The sequence below is a fragment of the Aricia agestis genome, chromosome 3 (assembly GCF_905147365.1).
Source record: "Aricia agestis chromosome 3, ilAriAges1.1, whole genome shotgun sequence".
In the NCBI taxonomy this organism is placed as follows: Eukaryota; Metazoa; Arthropoda; class Insecta; order Lepidoptera; family Lycaenidae; genus Aricia; species Aricia agestis.
Genome location: NC_056408.1, coordinates 1,250,959 through 1,272,695, shown reverse-complemented (window position 1 = coordinate 1,272,695; position 21,737 = coordinate 1,250,959). Strand labels below are relative to the sequence as shown.

Genomic DNA, 21,737 nt, shown 5'->3' with positions numbered 1-21,737 from the left:
CCGGATTTTTTTTATCGATATCTAGTAACATAACCAAAAAATGTCGTTATGAAAATACCGGTAAATATAACGATATTTCCTGGTATCAGGTATACGGTACCTATGCGTCGTGCACCAAATCTCACTCGCAGCCCAACTTCCGACTTCCGAGCACCAGTTTTTATAAACGTGGGAGAGCGTGGCCGGCTCGACCGGAGAAATACCACGTTCTCATAGAAAACTGGCGTGAAACAGCGCTTGCGCTGTGTTTCGCCGAGTGAGTGAGTTTACCGGAGGCATAATCCCCTCCCCTATTCCCTTCCCTTCTCTTCTCTACCCTTCCCTATAACCCTATTCCCTCTTAAAAGGCCGGCAACGCACCTGCAGCTCTTCTGATGCTGCGAGTGTCCATGAGTGACGGAAATTGCTTTCCATCAGGTGACCCGTTTGCACGCTCGCCCCCTTATTTTCATAAAAAAAAACTTTGACTTAACAAGTCAAGATGGTGCTGCAATTTGTTTAGTCAATGAATGCAGAAAATTATGCAAGGTACCGTCCGTCCGTCCGTATTTATTTACTTGTTTTAATTGTGGCGAATGCGGGGGATGGGCAAAATATGGATAATTATTTGTATGTCTTAGTATTTATTACTAGAATTCAAAGTTTAATACATATATATTTTGTAGACTATAGTTAAAAATATCAACACATTTAAAAAAGGAAGCACAAAATTATATGATAGCATTTAAAAAATATGTAGGTATTATAACACGGAGAATATTTTAAGGAGTAAGCCCGTAGCCCGTCGGATCAGAGGTGCTTTGCACACGACGGGGTGGGGCGGACCGGTCAATTTCGCCGCGAACGATAGCACAAAGATAATCCTACAATATGTATTACCAACGCACATCAAGGGCAAAAAGACCGCTCCGCAAGTCCCCGGCGGGCTCTGGCGGCGCGGCATGTCCGTGGAACTCACAAACCAGTTTACATGCAGTAACGCAGACGGCGCGGCGGCGCGAGGGGGCAGCTAGCTCTATTCTCTCTATCTCCACTAGAACGAACGTCCTGAACTGACTGCCTCCACTCGTTTGCTTTGTGTACCACCTCGCCCCGTCGTCTGCAAAACAACAGAGTCCGTCCGGCAGCCAGCGCACGGCGCCACCATAAATTAGTAATATTTGAATTAAGATACTGAGCACTGAACTACTGAGTACTGACCATGTCATTCTCATTAGACGTCATCTTTCCTATAATATATACCTACTGGTCACCAGACACGTCTAGTTTAATTTTGTGCATACTGCATACTGAATTGACTGATTAAATTAAAGTATGTACTTATTTTACAAAAGGTAACGTTATCAAAGAACACATATTTATCGTTATAAATCTCATTTACCGTTATAACATTTACCGGTATTAATTCCAATTTTTACCGTTATTTCTAGTATCGGGTAAATTTTTATACCGTTATCTATGCCCTTGAAGCAATAACGTTATGAAAAAATACCGGTATTTGAAGCCCTGGTCCTAGGACTCCTAGGCCCTAGCTAGGACTAGGACAAGTGGAATAAGCGCTTTAATATATATGAATTACGATAATCTGTGATCTTATTTGTCAAAAATTAAAAAAAAAAGAACTACATAACCTCAAAATTTTAATGGAAAACAAAACAATAATTTATAAAAAGATCATCGGAAATTGTAGAAGAAACTATCAATGGCGGGAAATCTCATCCGTAAGATTACTCATGAACACTATATGAAGTTTTTGTCTTTATAAAATATAGTATAAAGTTGTTAATATAATAATAAACTTGTTTCAGGATCGCTATTTAATTTAAGCATATCGCTCAATAAAACAAATGTCCCTGGTATTGTAAGTATACTTTGATAATATTTTCAATAACTACCAATCGTCTGTGACCTAACTGATAACTGTTATGTGACAAAAATGTATTTCCAGAAATCCATACACACAGGTGCAGTTTGCTATGCTGCTAGAAAGGGAACAAGGGCCAAGGCGCGAGCTAAAAAAGTCAAAGTTGAAATTACCAAAGTTGGTTTCATTCCGCATAACCAAAGAGGAAAGCATAAGTAAGTATTTTATAAATATTGGTACACAGCCCTGGATTTATGTATAGGCAGAATTAGGCCATGGCCTATGGGCGGCAGTGTTCTAGGATGGTGGCAGAGTTCTTACATAGGGGAGTCAAAATTAAAGTGGCCTTAGATACTCATAAAAAATATAAATCCAGTTCTGTTGGTACAGAATATTATAATTTATGTAATGCTAGACCCAATATAGAGTTACTTTATCTTTGACGAGATTTTTAAATCAACATAAGGATCACCCTCACTAATGGACTATGGGTCACTTAAAAAAAATACTTGCTTTTACAGGCTTGCTAAGGTGGTAACAAATAAACATCTTGATGATTCATTCAAGAGTGTATCCCAAGACGATGTATACCCTATGCGATATTATCGCTGGGTGGTGTACACTGCAGAGGAAGCCATCCGAGCCCATCAGGAGACTCACCATCCCACCATGTACAATGTCCCCGATGCCTTCGTTAATTTGAGAATTGAGTTCAACATGGAGGCAGTGAAAAAGGTTTTTAAATTATTCTAGGTTTTTTGGCTATACTTAACTATAGTGTCTGATTTTAAAAGGTTCTGTGCTAAAGGTTCTATAAACAAGATAATAGAATAAAATATGTGTCCCTGCCTAAAGAACTCTTGAAGAATTAATTTTGTTGTCTGTGGAAAATAATATGTTTTGTTACAATTAATTAGCTTATATAAATATTTGTATTCTGTATTGGTCTTTAATGGCCGTTCCCAATATTTGATCTATCTCTGGTTTTGCCCTACTGGAGATAGGAATAGCTCACATTAGACATTAAAGACATATATTTTATGTCAATTGTAAGATATTCCTATCTCTAGTAGGGCAAAACCAGAGATAGATCAAATATTGGAAACGGCCGTAAAAATACAAGTAACAAGATAGTATTATGGTACTGAAACTATAAAGAAATTAATTAAGAAATAAATGTCAAGGCATTTTTTTTTTAAATAAATGCAGTACTATCTAAAATAATCATAAATATAAATTATATCTGTATTCTGTTATTCTTTCAGAATCGATACTTGGAGAGTTTTGTAAAACTGACTCTACTGCCCCATATGTTCCCCCGTGAAGAAGAGAGAACTATACTGGCTTTCTGCAAGGGTCCAGAGTTGATAAAACAAGTTGCAGAGGCTGGTGCTACTAAAGTCGGCAGCACTGAGCTGATCAAAAAAATTCAGGTATTTTTTATTTGTATGTATACCTTATAGGCTACCTTAGTTATGTCTTGAGACCTTAATAACTCTCTCTGTCTTTTCAAGGGCATAATATTGTTTCTGTACATCAAACTTTAATAGCAAATGAAAAAAATTCTTTCTTATCTTAAATCAACTTGTAATTTTTTAGGAAGGTGAAGTAAAGTTTGGTGACTATGATTACGTAATAGCACATCCAAATATCCTGACGGAGCTGGTGCCCATTCGTGGTTTGATGAAGAGACGGTTCCCCAATGTGCGTAGTGGTACTTTAGATCCTGACATCTGTGGCCTGGTGAAAAAGTTTGCAGCTGGTGTACAGTTCAGAGTAACAAAAGATGAAAATCAACCAAATTTTGGAACTGTAGAAGTGCCTGTTGGAAGGGTAAGATTTATTGAATTTATTTATAGAATGTTATTGTTAATGATATAGATAAACCGGCGTGAAACAGCGCTTGCGCTGTGTTTCGCCGAGTGAGTGAGTTTACCGGAGGCCCAATGCCCTACCCTATCCCCTTCCCTACCCTCTCCTATTCCCTTCCCTTCCTTACCCTCCCCTATTACCCTATTCCCTCTTAAAAGGCCGGCAACGCACCTGCAGCTCTTCTGATGTTGCGAGTGTCCATGGGCGACGGAAGTTGCTTTCCATCAGGTGACCCGTTTGCTCGTTTGCCCTCTTTTTTCATTAAAAAAAATATATATTTTATTAGTTTTCTACAGTAAAATACCAGGGACAGAAGTCAGAACACAGAAAAAATCTTTTGGATTACTTGGCTTAAAACAATTTTGTTTGTTTCAGTTGAATATGGATGTAAAGCAAATAGTTGAGAACATTGAGGCTCTACTAAAGGATATTCAAGGTTCTAGACCAAAACGTGATGGACTTTTTATAACAAGGTACTTTTCATTTTTCATAAGCTAAGATTAAAAAGACGTAATAACATAATATTGTTATCCAAACATGCAACTGGCAAAGCTGCTGTTGCTGACCCTAGGTTTAAGATCAGCCTAAATAGGCCTAAAGTAAATCTTTTTATTCTGAGGATCATTGTTTATATTATTGAGTGTGCTAAAAAAATTTCAGGTGCTTCATTGTGAGTCCACCATCATCAGAAAAACTGAAGATTGATCCGTTTGTTTATGTAGACCGAGAATTGTCTAAAGAAGTACAGGAGGACAGTGATGATGAGAGTGAGGCTGCTGCAGCCAGTGCTTGAAGTTTTAAAGATTTTTAATGAAGTAGATGTAAATAGAAAAACAATAATAATAAATACAGCTGTATTAAAAACAGTTCATTAGTTTTTTTTATGCTTTGAATATTGTGTGTCTTGTTCAGTTGACAGTTTAAGAAGATTCTCTAGACTCCGCAAGTCCGCAGTCCGCACACAATTTGTCAAATTGCTACTTGACCTAATTTTTTTCTTCATGCTAATCGCTTCTTATTCATTCATTTTCACAAAAAAACTAATATTTTAATATTTTAAACAGAAGAAACCCATTAAAATGTTGATTGAATAATATGCCTTATAAAATATGGCGTCGAAAACACTGTCCGCCATAGTGTGACGTCATACGTTTTGTATTTTAGATTCTCTTTATTGATCATTTTTTATGTGCTAAAAGTGACCAAAAATTATAAAAGAATTAAATAAGAAATTAGAAATAATTATGTTAAATAATTAGAAATATTAATAATAATTTGTAATGTTGAAAACTTTTGGAGAAAAGTTTTGGCCATTTCATTTCCCGTCTACAATAAATGGAGATAATATATAAAACTGATGTTTTATTTGAATTATTCAAGAAAATATATTTTACAAATCTTTCTAGGCTTATTCTTATCGTTTATGTAAAAATAAACTTACATATAACGAGTGCGATAAATAAAAGATATTAAATTACGAGTCTGATGACGTCACATCCAAATCGGAAGTACCGCAAAAGCGTTTTCGTCAGTACAAATCCTATTTTCATAAAATCATATTATTTTCAAATCGACTTTATTTATCAATCATAAGCTTTTATTTGACGATAAGGGTGAAATACGGTTTCCTAGGCCAAGTCCTACTAGAAATATGCATTTATTCAATGAAATTGAATATAGGTCAAGTAGCCTAATGAGTGCGGACCAAGCACTTTCGAAAATGAACTTCGTTAAAAATAAATTTCGATCTCGACTTACGGCCATTCCCAATATTTGATCTATCTCTGATTTTGCCCTACTAGAGATAGGAATAACCGACAGTATATATTATGTCTATGGGAATAACTCACATTAGACATTAGAGACATATATTTTATGTCAATTGTGAGCTATTCCTATCTCTAGTAGGGCAAAACCAGAGATAGATCAAATATTGGGAACGGCCGTTACAGATGAACATCCCCAGGCATATTGTCAATAGCTTGCACCAATTTCACTCCAAACAAGAAACAAAAATTGTTTTTTTTCTCATTGAGGTGTAAATAAATAAGTACCTTTGTAATTTCCGTGTGGGCTCTACACTCGTGGCCGCGATTCACGGATGCTACGCGCCGTGAACACGATGCGTACAAGTACGAAGGCTCCGCGAAGCGCAAGTTGTATACGAAGCTGCGAAACCCTCCACACTTGCGGTTCGCGGGCTTTCACGCTGCGAGTGTAGAGCACGCATAATGCATATTTTTGTTATTGCGGGCTCCACACTCGTGGCGTGAAAGCCCGCGAAGGCCGCAAGCCGCGAGTGTGGGCATAGATAGAGTATTATAGTATAGATGTAGTCTTAGCCCGTCATCGCGTGGCCATTTTGTGCTTATTTTCATACAAATAGTGTGCGTTTATTTTCTGGAATATTTCTATTTGTCGATTATTTCGAAGCACATTATGATACAGGAAAGAAAGTCAATTAGTTCATGATATCGATTAACTATAGTTCAAGTGATGAGAATCCGTAAACACACGTAAAAAGCTATGCAATTTTTATAGCCAAATTATTAATTGATGTAACATTTTAGCACTAATTCCTTATATAGCATGAATAAAGGATTAATAAACTTATAAATTATCTTTTTAGCTTACAAAAATACCGACTGAAAAGCCCAAAAAACGTTCTTCAAAACTTACGCATTTAATGTTAAATCCACGTGTTTGAGGCATTCTTTGATACGTTAGTAACATAGAATATCATTGTTCTTTGACCATTCTTATGGTTTATTATTTAGCGGAACCACTAAACTCATCAATATCTAGCATTAAATGTTCACTAAAAACCTTTAGTAACACTTTTATTACATGAAATATGCATTCATAAAAAAAAATATGCAGACCGACTCGTTTGTTATGTCCTAGTAAGTAGGACATAACATTACACGCTTTTGACGCTTATACACCAATATAAGCCTCTCTCCAGTCTCTATTACCTCAATGGTGTGGAGGGTTTCGCGGTTTCGCGTTCGCTCTTCGCGGCTTTTTCTGTCCGGTGTTGGGTTTTTTGACCCGCAACATTTTGATAAGCACACTATGTCAGAGCAGCAGCAAGATTGACTTCAAAGTCCATTTTACTTAAATGCGCGAATGTAAATGCGAAGATTGCGAGTGTAGAGGGCCGTATTTATCGGAGTCGTGTACATGGCGCGTAGCGCCATGTTCACGCGCGATTCATCGCGGCCGCAATTCGCATTTCGCGCCGCGTATAAAGTGTGTGGACCGCGAAACTAATTGGTGACCCCTGCTCAGTCTAGGACCTAGGTAAAACTTACTAATTATACCTATTTCTCCGTAAAGCATTTAATTCGATTTGAACCCCATCACTAAGTTCTTAATTCCTACCTTCCTAGTATAGTGCGTACACTGATCTCCATTATACAAGTACTGTATAATGGAGGTCAGTGAGTGCGTAAAATTTTTAATCATTTTTTATTAAATTAGTCACGGAAAAGGTGATTTTTGTCGCTGGGCTGCGCACAAATTAAAGTATATTATATAGATATATAGTAGAGACTAGAGGGCTGCGGCCTGCGGCCTGCGCTAGCCTGCGCTGCGGCCTGCAGCCCCTGCGGGTTTGCTGCGGGTGCCTGGCGAATTTTAAACAGTATAGGTACCTACATAATCTGTGTTTTGTCTATGGTTTTTACTTGATTGACATTTCATAGCCAGTCAAAAGCAGAAACGTCAACACAAGTTTGAAGTTTCTAAAATTTCCGATAGGGGCGTAAATCCGCCATTTTGTCTCCTATGACTATTTAAGAATTTAATAAATCAAAGCCGATCTTACTACGTTAATCCGAAATCAAAAGTGATATTTAACTAGCTGTGCAGTGTTTATTGAGCCTGTGATATTTTAGTGTGTAACAATTTTTGTTTAAGTTTTTATAACTTGACACTATTAGTTGAGAGATTTTGACGTCGAACGAATAATTACAAATCGTTGTAAAATGGGTACAAGAGAGGATGAATACGATTATTTATTCAAAGGTAATATCTCACACAACAATTAACGCAAGCTTTACAGAGAAAATATGTACAGAACAATAGTTACTGTCAATAATTTCTGATGATATATAAAAGTTATTGTTTCCTGAGTCAGTGACGTAGATTATTGACCTGTGGATAGATTTTGGGTGTTATCGATACTATAAAACGGTTTATATAATGTTTTAGGGTCAGTACATACGGATTTCGCGGTTATTTTTCGTCAACTTATCCTTTGTTTTCAATCAGCTGATTAGTGGTTGACAATCGATTTCCTCCAAAACTTCGCATTTAAATGAGTCATCTTATCGCTCATGTATGATCTAATTCCTTATTTCTCATCGTTTCTCCGTGTCTTTACTCCTAAATAATCCAACAAATAGGTATAAAACATCTAAATATAAGAAAAAAAACCTTTGTTTCAGTTGTTTTGATTGGTGACTCTGGCGTGGGAAAAAGCAGTCTTCTTTCGCGTTTCACTAGAAATGAATTCAACTTAGAGTCTAAATCTACAATAGGTGTGGAATTCGCTACAAGAAGTATAGAGGTAAACACCCATTGTTTATTTATTAGTTGATCTATTAACTAATTTATGAAGAACTAAAATTCAAAATAAGCCTTGTTCTGATCATAAAAGAGTCATAACATACTAAGATTCTTTGTTTTTATCTTTAATTTATATTTTTGTTGATTATGCTTTTAGTTATTTTGTATTATACTATACAAAAATTATTCAGAGTCATTTATCATCTAAAAATGTTACAATATATTCAGTACAATTGATTTTAAATTTTAAACTTATAATAACTAAATAATATAAAAAAAACCGAGGGCATGAATTTTGATACACAAAAATATATTATTGTACCATTTTATTGTTTCTTGGACTAAGATTACTTTTACATGAAAAAAACCTTGTGTTCAGAGACAAAACACAAGAGACATTTATATTTATTTTATGCAACAATAATAAAAGCATATCATCTTCCAAGAATGTGAACATTATAAAAACCTGTCCTAGCAGGTGTTTATACACATATACTCATCAAGTTGGTACATTATAAAAGAGGATTCTATTGATGAGAATAACAGCTTTGTGCACACAAAATTAAATATTCCAGGAGTCATTTTGCGGTGTTAAAAATAAGCCTTTATAATTTATATACATGTATTTTATAATAGGCTATAGCTTTATGCCTGTAAAAATTGTTATTCAAGTTGTAGAACCATTAACCCATCATTCCCTAATTGGCAACTGGCTGCCGCATAGCAATTGAAAATCTATTGTGTCTGTGATACCTACGATGGAGGTGTTTTTTATAATTAGTTGAGTAAATTAATAAATTTTAGGTTATAAACTTTAGTTTATTTGAAAGATTAAAAAAGCAAACTGTACAACAAAAATAAAAGAGGCCTGATAAAGCCCATTTATCAGACACTGTCTGTTTCTGTCATATTTTGACTCTAAGGTCAATAATTGGCCTATGTCACTTGGCATATACACAAATATATTATATGCTTGATAATGCAAGTTGTTGAACTTTGGATAGCTATGTTCCAAATCATGAGATGAGTGCACTAAAGCATATTATGAATTAAATGTTTAAAAATATTCTTAACAAAAATTTTATTTAAAATTTTACATTGTGTTATCAAATATGCAAGTGTATTGTTGCAAATATGTATTGAATTACAGGTTGTAATATTATGTGGTTATCTATACTTATATATAATATTATAAATGCGAAAGTATCTCTGTCTGTCTGTCTCGCTTTTACGCCAAAACTACCGAACCGATTGTAATGAAATTTTGTATACAGATAGTCTAAAGCCTGAGAAAGGACATAGGCTACTTTTTTACTGGAAAAAAGCGTTGTAAGGGGGTGAAAATGCGTAAATTTGTTCAAATTAAGTTAGTTCCAAAAATTCATAATAGATCACCTAAATATTGCAAATGTATTGAAATGTGTACCTAAGGTACACTTTTTTGACAAGTATTGTGGAGCATGTTTTTTGACGGAGTTACTTTTCCTTAGTTTTTATTGTTCGTAACCTGGTAACCCTGGTAGGGTTACCAGGGTTTTTTTTTTATAAAAGCAAAAGCTTTTTGTTTTTTTTTTAACACCAATTTTGTTGACATCGCGCGCTATAAACTGAAGTCCATGCGGACGAAGTCGCGAGCAACAGCTAATCATGAATATTTTAACTTTTAATACTAAGTTTTTTTGTAATTTCAATATTTATCTTTCTTTTAATCCTTCGATCGCGGATTCTTGGAAATCTATTGTTATTGCGGTCACCATTGTCCATAAGGCGCTTGATGGGTATATAATATACACTACCATTTCAATCTGTCTCTTTGCATACTATAAACTCAAAAAAATTTGAACACTTTTTTATGCAGTTTTCATCTATCAAGATATTTCTTCATTTAAGTTGTACTTTAGTTGCTGTAGGTGTTGGTAATATCAAACCATCTGAAAGCTTTTTCTTATCCTACAAAAGATCCCATAACAAGTAACAATACTTTGCAAAATGTATGTTATATGAGGAAACAGTTGATAAATTATCACTAGCTTTGCTCGGTATGCGATAAAACACGAATAAAATGATTCCTTTTAAATAAAATGATTTTTGATTTTCTAAAAATGATTCCTAGCTAGATCGATTTATCGCCCCCGAAACCCCCTATATTCTAAATTTCATGAAAATCGTTGGAGCCGATTCCGAGATTTAAATTATAAATATATATGTATATATATATATATATATATATATATATATATATATATATATATATATATATATATATTTGCTCGTTTAAAGATATAAGATAAATTAGACTGTTTTGTCCGTCCGTTACATCACTAGGTGTTGGCAATGTTAACAACTAGTGATGTAACGGATATTCGCATTCGCGAATATCCGCGTATTTTTCAATATTCGCATTCGCAAAAATTATGCGAATATTTAGCGAATGTTTTAATAATCAAAAAGGAAATTATTATATGCATGCATTTGAAATAATATAATAATACAATAGATAACACTTAGATTTTTTTATTAAATCATACTTCTACATTCTTAATTAAAGCCTCATTAGTCATTTATGAAAAAATAACTTCAGAGATCTTATCAAATCTAACATTAATCAGCCTTGTTGGTATACTATGTAAGGTTTGCATTCATTTAGTAGTATATTATTACTTTACTATCATTTTTAAATAAAGTTTACAATTTCTATTTACTAAAAAACTAAACAATTACTTGAAACATAAAACATAAAACTAACCTCAAAACAAAATAAAACTTTTAGAATGAACTTTCTGTGACTAAATTCATTCAATTATAGTCTGTCAAGAAAGTGAAGAAATTAAAAAGTGGCAACATCGTAGTGTCTTCCCTTTCAAATCAATCTAAGAAAAAAGGGGTGACACTACGATGTTGCCACTTTTTAATTTCTTCACTTTCTTGACAGACTATAAGTAATATCGGTTCGGCTATATTCAATTTAAAGATGGCCGACACGAAACGTCAAACCTGTCGAACATTTTACGCGCGCTTTTTTTGAAATTTTAAAATATTCGCATTCGCTTTCGCGAATGTTGTAGATAAATAAATTCGCAATCGCATTCGCGTTCGCGAATGTGAAAAATCCAACATTCGTTACATCACTATTAACAACCATGCATAAAATATACAATATAGTTTGTTAACATGCAACCCAGTATTGATTAAATTAATTTTAAGTCAATTGTAATTGATTAAAATATATCGTAACAGATCAAGTATAGCGCAACACATTGAAGAAATTTCTGTTTCTATTAATAGAAACAATGTACTTGAATTCAAAGTCATAGCTACGCTATCATATTTTTAGAATGGAGTCAAACATAGAATTGTGCTCGCAACATTATTGCACTGGCTTATCATGCAGGCTGCGGAACATCTTTCTATGGTAACTATTGCGTGTCTTTTTAGGGTTCCGTACCCAAAGGGTAAAAACGGGACCCTATTACTAAGACTTCGTTGTCTGTCCGTCTGTATGTCACCAGTGACCAGGCTGTAACTGAAGAACGGTAATAGCTAAAGAGTTGAAATTTTAACAGATTGTCTTTATCCGTTGATGCTATACAGGTAGGTAATTGAATTTTTCACACAATCTTAGTTTTATGTTAATATTAATAGTTAATAATAATACTTATATAAAATTTAGAGGGGCTCCTTTACAAAAACACAAATTTTGCCCTAATTTTTCTCTATAATGGTACAGAACACTTCATGCGCGAGTCCGACTCGCACTTGGCCGATTATTTTGGACTCATAACTATATTCATACCATTACACCACAGCCTTTTCCAAAGCGTACGATAAAGCTCCCTTGTGGGCAGTTGTGGGCGCTGAAGGTTTTTGAAAACCGGCCAAGTGCGTGTTCCTTTATCCCCGCAGATATACAATTTCAAGTTGGCCGACTAAATCGTATAGTATACTGTTAGCTATGGCGGCTTATGAGAGCTCGCACATTGCATCCAACTAGAAGTTGTACTGCTCTCATAAGCCGCCATAGCTGACAGACATACTATACGATTTAGTTGGTCAACTTGAAATTGTATATCTGCGGGGACCCTAAATGAACAAGCACTTGGCCGGTTTTCAAAAACCTTAAGTCTTTATACTTCGCCGAATACATTTTTTTAGTTGATCGACTATTACTCAAAAACTTATGAAGTCTTCTTAGCCGTGATAGTTTTCCTTTTAAATTCCTTGATTAATTTAAAATGAAATAAATTTATTTCCTCACTATATATTCCACCTCTATAATATAAGTAATATTTTGTTAAACAAAAATCTTGTAATTCCGAGATTAGAGAAACTTCGGGAATGCAAATTAAGTAATCCTAAATCTGGTTTGAAAACAACTAATTTAGTATTGTGTATTTATTTATAAAAATCTGGGACTCCGGGTTCAAATTTTAAAAAGGAAAAGAAAGTAGGTGAAACAATGAGGCGCTGAAACATATTTATCCTAAAAGTGGTCAGTAGACAACATAAGTTTGGGAACCCCTGCATTAGAGGTTTAAGTATTAAGAGAGGCCAAAATACTTTTTCGTTTGTAACATTAGTAGGTACGAAAATGTGGATGATAAACTTAATATTCATGGTAGTTTACTTTAAGTTTTTCTTTTACAGACATAGATTATATCAAAAGCACCACTTTTGATGATTATGATGTCTGGTCTAAATATGCTAAACGAATGCCTGACCTGATTTAGTCCCAGCCTGACCAATGAAACTAGGTGCTTATGTTTTTACGACATTCAAACGTACATAACACGGAAATGGGCTTTCAAAAGGCTAGCTGTAGGGTTAAAGTTAAATCAATGCCCTGTATCCGGATTCCAGATACAAGTTTTATTTTTTAAATAATTTCGAAATCTCCTTTGATGTTTCGTATTACATTATTTTCGCGTTGTTTGCAATGAGGCATTAGTGCTTTATAGTCAAAATGGCTAAAATGGTATATATTATTTTGATTGATGAATGTAAAAGATTTGCATTTACACTCTGCAAACTTTCCGCGACTGAAAAACAAGAATGACGCAAATATTTGCTATCAAACTTTGATAAAATATGCTTTTTACTGCTTTAACCACAAATCACAATAGGTAATTGTACTGTTCACTATGCAATGGTGATGACTGATGTCATAATAGTAGTGGCATGGTGACGATAGCTGTAAGTAAGATCGCGGACCCGGATACGCCGATGACGTATCACGGAATTTAACTGTTCTTACTTCCGTGTCTTCCTGACGGGTTACTACAAGTCAGTGTCTCCAGCTGTGCGACATGACCTCCTGGGGTTCGCTTAATCCTAACAGCTGGGCAAATGAAACTCAGCCACAGTCTCTTACAATACTAAGAGCCTGTTTCACCACTTCCTGATAAAGTGCCGAATAGGCTATTCACAACTTTTTTGACAGAGAGAACTTGATCTGTCAAGTTAATTGGTGGATAGCCTATTTGTCACTTATAAGGAAGTGGTGAAACGGGCCCTAAATGAAACCCGTAACTCCGATACGCAGGTTTATTGTGATTCGTGCGGGAATCGTACATTTTTCCGGGATGAAAGTATCCTATGTCCTTGCCCGGGACTCAAAATAACTGTATAACAAATTTCATCAGAATCTGTTCAGCAGTTTTAGCGTGAAGAAGTAACAGACAGACAGAAACGTCACTTACGCATTTATAATATTAGTATGGATATTAGCTAATTGATCAATTTGTCTTTGCTGTCACTTGTAGTCATAGGCCTCACATCAGTGATCAGACCTGCTGAATTTGTGCACAAATCAAAGCAGTCACTAGGCCAATAGCATTCAGACATTGGCTTTTTAGTTTTTGCTGTAATGGACTGTGCAGTAACAAGTTTAACTTGCTTGTTGTCTATACTTTTTTGAGTATAGACGTACGTAACGTATACGTTAGTGAGCCTAACATACTAAATGGGTAGACGATAGAAGGAATATCATAGGACAAGAGCCCGCGTTGACATAATTCCTGTTCAAGGATATTCGGCGCTACCATATCTCCTCCGCCTTCGCTACTGAGTATGTTGCGACAATCATGGTGATGTCGTTGACCTTATTAATATTCATGACCAATGTCAAATTCGTTGCTTTATTTTCTAGTCATGGATAATTGAGTAAATCTTTTCTTGTTTTTTATCAAATAAGGGGGCAAACAATCAAACGGGTCACCTGATGGAAAGCCACTAACAACTCGCCAATGGACACTCGCAAGTCGCAACATTAGAAGAGCTGCAGGTGCGTTGCTGGGCCTTTAAAGTTTGCGGAGTCTATGAACTGTTTAATATATAAAAATAAGTCGGGTTTTCCTTCCTGACGCTATAGCCTATATCTCCAGGACGTACGAACCGATTTCCACTGCATTCGTTGGAAAGGTGGTCCGTAAGGTCTATAGAAAAAAAAATCAGAAAAATCTTCAAGAGAAAATCAGGAAAACAGGGAAAATAATTTTATGGTAAAACAACGTTTGCCGGGACAGCTAGTAGATTATAAAGATAGATATTGAAGATTGTTATCTTTGAAGTAAGCTACCATCTTTCGTTTTTATAATTTAAAAGACGTAGCTCATCAATTTTTTTATCAATCTCAAGCGCAGTAAAAGGGCAAGGTCAAAAGCCTTAAAGATATTGCCCTGTTCCAAGGTTAAGGTAATGCGCCTCGCGCGCCGGAGACAGGTGCACTTATTGTCAGATGTTATTTGTTGCGTTTTTTGGCGAAGTTAGTAACTCTAAAAAAATTGTTATTGGTCGTAAAGTCTCAAGTTTGTTTTCAGTTTGACCTATATTAAACTTCAAAAATATTTTTAAAACTTAAAAAGAAAACGTGAGAAGTTCCTTCAATATCCTTACCACCTCTTATAGAAACACGTTTGAGTTAGCGCTTGTGCGATGTAGGAGACGCATAGTGGCATCTATTATGATTTTTTGGAACTAACTTAATTTGAACAAATTTAGGCAGAACCACCCCCTTACAACCCCCTTTTCCAGTTAAAAAGTAGCCTATGTCCTTTCTCAGGCTTTAGACTGTGTACAAAATTTCATTACAATTGGTTCAGTAGTTTTGGCGTGAAAGCGAGACAGACAGACAGAGATACTTTCGCATTTATAATATTAGTATAGATGATGTTTTCCATTCTATTCAAGTTTCATTTTAGTCGAGTAATAACCAAGCTACTACCATAAATAACTAATATTATTTGTACATTTTTTTTGTGACACATTAATTTAAAGACCTGTAAAGTTGCGTCGTGCGTGTAACTTGTATCCTAGAATACTTGTACTACAAAATATAGTACTAAAATTTGTATTAAAAAATTTACGTGATATCTATACATACATATAAATAAAATTGAAGTGTCTGTTTGTAATATAGAAAGAACTGTTTTTTACTACATGCATATTAATCTATATATGCTACATACACCAAAACAACATTTTTGTTCCGGCTAATCTCTGAAACGACTGGAGCTATTTAGCCGGGACTTTTTCCGGGGGAGGAGGTTATATTTTACTTTTTTCATATTTGTTAGCGGACTATCCATCTTTGTTATTATACTATGTTGACTCGGACGAAGTCGCGGGCAACAGCTAGTTTTCTAATAAATGCGAAGTAGCACAATCAACTTTTAATTCGACAATTGACCTTTTCTCTAATAAAAAAACAATAACTTACTTGAAGTGTATATTAATTGGACGTGTTACACCCGCATGGGGGCGGCGCCGCACGTCACGAGTATCGTTGTACCCGAAATATACTTGACGATAATGATATTACAGTATGCTTACAATAATACATTGTGTTTACATGCGTCCTTGTGAGCCCTTATCAAATGTATAACATATATTTTGAATACTTTTGTGGTGAGAGACGGTAGGAAACGATTAGGAGATTGAAACAACATAAAGAACCAACAGAAGAGTATTGTTTATTGTGGAAAACTTAAAAATATAGACTAAGTATTATATTATTATGTAGGATACATTATTTTTTAATTGCCGTACAAAATATTTTGTTGTTTTATTGAAAAACAAAAAAAAAACACGTAGCTCGTAGGTTTCAAAAATCAATACGAAAACTAAACTATGCTTTTAATAATCTTTGTATAGTATGTAATGCTGTTGCAATGAAATCGATTATAAAGTCTAGGAAATGTAAAACGGCCGAACTCAGAGTCTTGAGTCCTAGACTGTAGACGAATTTATTAAACGTTATATTTGGTTGCCTTAATCACACTAGATGTTAGCTGGTTTATAGTGGTGACCTCTTACAATCCTTGGTCAACAGACCTAGATTGTAAGAGGAGAGTCTGGCCACAGAAGAAAATATAAATACCGGCTGATTTTCTTTACCAATCCCTCTCTTTCTATTCTTCCGCAGACAGAAATGTCTTTGGTGGTGTAATACATAATGCGCTAATCACTGACTTCCCGTCTAAATCTGCGCGTCCACCGGGTCGGAATCGGAGCGTACGGTGTGGACGGAGTGTCGTCATTTATAATAATTTATCAGGTGCCTGAAATGACGTTCCAGTGCACGCAGTACCATTGAAATCAATACAAAGCAACAAATCCGTCCGCTGCGTACGCTCCGATTCCGATCCGGTGGACGCGTACCTTTACGCGTAAAACTCACATTCTCACTTTACTTATCTCGTTCCAGGTGGACGGCAAGACCATAAAGGCCCAGATCTGGGACACGGCCGGCCAGGAGCGGTACCGCGCGATTACGTCGGCGTACTACCGCGGCGCGGTCGGCGCGCTGCTCGTGTACGACATCGCCAAACACCTCAGCTACGAGAACGTGGAGCGGTGGCTGCGCGAGCTCCGCGACCACGCCGACCAGAACATACTCATCATGCTCGTGGGCAACAAGAGCGATCTGAGACATCTCAGGTGAGAAACCAGAGCCCTTTTTTCCGTTGCGAAATGCGTTTACGCATCGCAGTCTAGAGAGGGCCATTGGGGTATGTGTGACTCCCCGTATTTGGAATACACAACCGCGACAAGAATCTGGAGCCCTGATTCAATTCGCGATTCGACTCGCATGTCGCGCTAGGCATTGACCAACGCCAACACATCTATATTTCTTTCTTTTAATTTTTCTTGCCCGAAAAATATTAAATTGCTTTTCCAGTCCATGTCAAACAAACATGCGTTTGCGAGTTCTTTTTATGGTTTACGTTTTTATTTTTCATGGACATAATAATTACTGTCTTAAATTAAATGTGCCATTTGCTGTTTACAGATCTATCCCCACAGAAGAGGCGAAGGCGTTTGCGGAAAGGAATGGACTTAGTTTTATTGAGACGTCCGCTCTCGACTCTACAAATGTAGAACCGGCATTCCAGAACATTTTAACTGGTAAATACAGTTTTAATTTCCTAATATAATATTATGCTACAATTCTCTATAATTGTTATGACGTTTTGCTGCATTTATCGTATGTGTTGCATGACAATGTGTAATGATGATAATGAAATTTTCGCGAGCCTATTTACAGCCAAATCTGGCCTCTGATAATGTCTTATTTTTTTTATAATGTACGTTACTACGCAAAAGTAGAGCTGTTGTACATTTTTACTACAAAAAATCTCAAATGTCTCTCTCTTAACATTATGCTCTCACGTTACAGAGATCTATAGGATCGTGTCGCAGAAGCAGATGCGCGACCCGCCCGAGGGCGACGTGATCCGGCCGGACGCCGAGCCGCACGACGTGCGCCACGCCCCCGACGCCGTGCGCAAGCAGTGCTGCCAGTAGTGACACCCGGTACGTACACATGCACGTTGCACTCACCGAGGCTGTGGGGAACCAGTGCTGCTTGTAGTGACAATACACACCGTCAGTACTCACATACAAACATTTACGCACGCTCAAAGATACACGCAAGAACGCACGTACGTACGAACGCGCGTACGACGTGCCCATCAAATATCGCTGCTCTGCAGAGACATAACGATGCCAATTTAAAGCTTTCTGCATACGATTCCATACTTCTTATTTTCTTATTTTACCGATAGAAAACGAGTCGTGCCACTGCAAATTATCGCAGAAGCGACGAAGGGCTGCGATTGTCGTTGCGTTTATTTTTTTTCGATCGATTTTGGTTATTTGCCAAAAAATAACTTTATACTGCTACTGCAACTAATATACTTACATGATTTTCTCTCCTGTTTCAGATGTCCAGTTTATGTTGGCGTGTGAGATGTGAACTATACAAGATGAATCATTCCCTCACAGCGGTACTGGCCGCGCCGCCGTCAAAACACGGGAAAACCGTTTATAACGACACCTTTTTCGACTAACCGGTTACTACGTCATTTAGAGCCTGCCATGAGATAGCTTTACTATCGGTTATAACGATCGGCTGGATCCATATAACGTCAATGTCGTTATAACCGATTCTCTGTGTACGTCAGCCCAGTATTACAGCGGCGCGGCAGAGTGGCTCATGTAGATAGCTTCGTGTAATTACTGATGTTTACACTCGGAAATATATTAAGTGTCATTTCACTTAGCTGTCGGGACGGATACATTAGGCGTAGAGAATATACAACTCACAATATCCATCAAGGACCTTATTGCTAAAGCAATGATGCTACTTTCAAAGAAATTTATAGGCAGTTGGCGGAAGTGATACAATGACAATTTTGCCTTGTCTGGCCGAGTTTGACGTGACCCGACCGAAATAGGCCCGTCATATGCCTATAAATTTCTCTGATAGTACCATGTCTCTTGATGGACATTTACTAGTTATACTTTGATTTGTAATGTCGGTCAATAAAATTACTCATTTCACTACTCTTTCTTTCTCGGTTAGTAGAGATGAAATGGGCGTTTTACTGATGGAGATTACGAATTTATTAAATGTTTTCTAGATGCAAAGTAGTTCTGATTAGTGAGTCAGATAGCTATCCGTGTTCTATTGGTGCAAAATTAATGTTCGCTTCCGAACTGACTAAATGACTGATTGTATGGCTAGTTAGTCTTTTTGGAAGTATTGCTTCTCTACGCCCATAGTACCGCCCGACTTGTATTTTATTTATGAGGATACATTTTTGTTTCAATTTAGTAGATAATATTATATTTATTTAGTTAATAAAAAATATTTAAACTGGCCAGACTCCTAGCTGATGTTTTGTATGATTTGAAATAAAGCAATAAAAGTTTACGATAAGCACACAGTAGCTTAAAGAGTTCCGCGATAGCTTGTACCTTGTTTTTTCTAAGTGAAATAGCTTTTTTAATGATCATTTTTTCTTTACTGATATTATGTGCCTTGGACGTGGTGACATGTTTTTATTAGAGCTTTTATCGTTCATTTAGTCCATGTTATTATACTTAGTGTTAAAATTTTTGATTTTATAAAGATCTTGTCGGATATGTGTCATCCATAAACTGCTAACGATTTAATTTGGCGTAATTTTCTCGTTTGATCGATTAATCGTTAGTTTATTTGTCAACAATATAATCACATTAAAACATTAATAATTATTGAGTAATGCATATTGTAACGACTCGGCGCGGCTGCAAGCCACGGCCTCTCTAAAAATCATAGACAATTTAAAAATTAAAAGACCAATTCCACAGAACATACGCTAGTACCATAACCATGTTGTAAATGTTCAAACTAATTTGGGATACTAAGGTTTTATAGCTTCTGCAGACGATCTAGCCATTTTTTATGTTTATAGTATGAAGTAAAACTTTGTCAGTTAGTATTGATAAAACAGGCTTATTCCGTAGGAATGGTTGGTGCACCAGTGCGTATAAAATGATGAGTCGCAATGCTAACGAAAGTCGTCTTGTTCGTATGCTGTGAGACGAAAAACAGGTTTTTATTTCTAGTGACAGTATCAATATAGCATAGTAGAAACGTTGTCTATGCTCAAAAGCTTTTTTATTAGTATTGTACGTATAAAAGTACGTGATTTTATATGAAATTGATGTCACTTTTTGTCTCAAAATTGCCTTTACGACTGCGACGACTTCGGCATTTGAAAATTGGCAATGCAACATAATGGGCTGGACAAATCTAAGTGTATCGAGTGTTTGAGTTGCGTCCTTTCGTCCAGCCGACCACGAAATGTTCTCACAAGTTGTCATAAGGCCTCAAACACACGGTGTTCTAAGGTATGTTATTGTATTATGGTCTTACATATGCATGGTTATTTTTTTAAAGCCTATCTGTAATTACTTTATTGAAGACAAAGATAATAAAATATTATGTAAATTTATTGCTTTTTAATTAATTATGTCACAGAAATCACTTTAAATAATAAGATATTTTTTTAAAACAGGTTTTAACAATAAAATATTTAAGTAAACAAAATTACAACGATTTTATCTCTTCTATTATTATTTATACTTTAACAGTTTTCTACACCTGGTTAATGCAGAAGGAGGAACTGAATTTAAAAATCATTTCTTATGTCTTCTATGATGAAATATACTTTTACATTCAGGTCATACTTTTGAAGTACCCAGGTCCCAGACTATATAATATATATAGTATATTATACGGTACTTAATCGCAAAGAAATCACTTTTATAGTAATTTCCAAGCGCACGTACAGGATTTACTGTTTTGTACAAGTACTGTGTTAAGATATCCAAAATAAGAGCTACTTAAATATTCTCCGCGGGTGATGTTTCAACGCGAATGCTAATTTGATATCAGCGCCGGCAGCGGTCGTTGAACCGTAATATACCGTAGAAAAACAGGTTTGCGATTGACTCCCATGGCGTCCGAGATATTATTACGCGCTTCTAAAATGAATTTGATGTAGCATAAAAGATTTAAAGTAACTACAAAGTCGTGGCCCCTCAGTCTAGGTTTGGGAGCCTTCAGCCCTAGAAAAAAATTGCCTTGTACACAATTAAAGCTTCGGTAATGTGATGCCCAAAAATAATAAAAAAGACGGGTTGCTCCGGGATTGCCGGCAGAAGTGAAAACTTGATTATTAACGTTGTGTATTATTTTTTTAACACATTTTTTATGAAAATCGATTTTTTTATTTAATCGAAACGTAGATCGAAACCCTTACAATGCATTAAAAAATATCGACAATCGAAAAAAAAACCAATCGATTGTTGGATTAATCGATTTCGATCTTACAACTTACTACTCTCCAACCGTCTTACGGTTTTTCGATCAGCACGAGAATCTGACGCGAGTTTCACAGTTTTTACCCACCCACAAAAGTGCTCAACGCCGCTAAAGAAGTTTTCACTTCAATAATGAACTGATACGGTTTAGGCGCTTTGCAGACGAAGGGGCGGGGCGGGCCGGTCAGTTTCGCCGCGAACGAGAGCACAAAGGGAATCCTATATTACAAACGCACACGGTGGGCTAAAAGACCGCACTGCAGGTGCCCGGCGGGCACTG

General features: G+C 36.0%; 2 protein-coding genes across 2 annotated transcripts; both read left to right on the top strand.

Annotated features, from left to right (window-relative positions):
- Positions 1–1,614: 1,614 nt before the first annotated feature.
- LOC121740399 (50S ribosomal protein L1) lies at positions 1,615–4,596 on the top strand. Its single transcript, XM_042133082.1, has 8 exons — positions 1,615–1,721; positions 1,809–1,861; positions 1,949–2,079; positions 2,386–2,599; positions 3,130–3,297; positions 3,464–3,697; positions 4,112–4,209; positions 4,397–4,596. The coding sequence occupies exons 1-8, from the start codon at positions 1,703–1,705 to the stop codon at positions 4,527–4,529; spliced, it is 1,050 nt and encodes a 349-aa protein (XP_041989016.1). The 5' UTR covers positions 1,615–1,702; the 3' UTR covers positions 4,530–4,596.
- Positions 4,597–7,463: 2,867 nt separating this feature from the next.
- On the top strand, positions 7,464–20,582 carry LOC121740290 (ras-related protein Rab-11A). The gene is made up of 6 exons (XM_042132954.1): positions 7,464–7,765; positions 8,188–8,309; positions 17,010–17,242; positions 17,595–17,710; positions 17,982–18,118; positions 18,529–20,582. Exons 1-5 carry the CDS (start codon positions 7,726–7,728, stop codon positions 18,107–18,109), a joined length of 639 nt encoding a protein of 212 aa, XP_041988888.1. The 5' UTR covers positions 7,464–7,725; the 3' UTR covers positions 18,110–18,118; positions 18,529–20,582.
- Positions 20,583–21,737: the final 1,155 nt, after the last annotated feature.

What these genes read in the sequence shown, in the direction of transcription:
- LOC121740290 (XM_042132954.1), top strand. Translation starts at nt 7,726, where the DNA reads ATGGGTACAAGAGAGGATGAATACGATTATTTATTCAAAG. An exon ending in TCGCTACAAGAAGTATAGAG is followed by an intron (nt 8,310 to 17,009) that starts GTAAACACCCAT and finishes ATCTCGTTCCAG; the next exon opens with GTGGACGGCAAGACCATAAA. An exon ending in ATTCCAGAACATTTTAACTG is followed by an intron (nt 17,711 to 17,981) that starts GTAAATACAGTT and finishes CTCACGTTACAG; the next exon opens with AGATCTATAGGATCGTGTCG.
- LOC121740399 (XM_042133082.1), top strand. An exon ending in ACATGGAGGCAGTGAAAAAG is followed by an intron (nt 2,600 to 3,129) that starts GTTTTTAAATTA and finishes TTATTCTTTCAG; the next exon opens with AATCGATACTTGGAGAGTTT. An exon ending in TAGAAGTGCCTGTTGGAAGG is followed by an intron (nt 3,698 to 4,111) that starts GTAAGATTTATT and finishes TGTTTGTTTCAG; the next exon opens with TTGAATATGGATGTAAAGCA.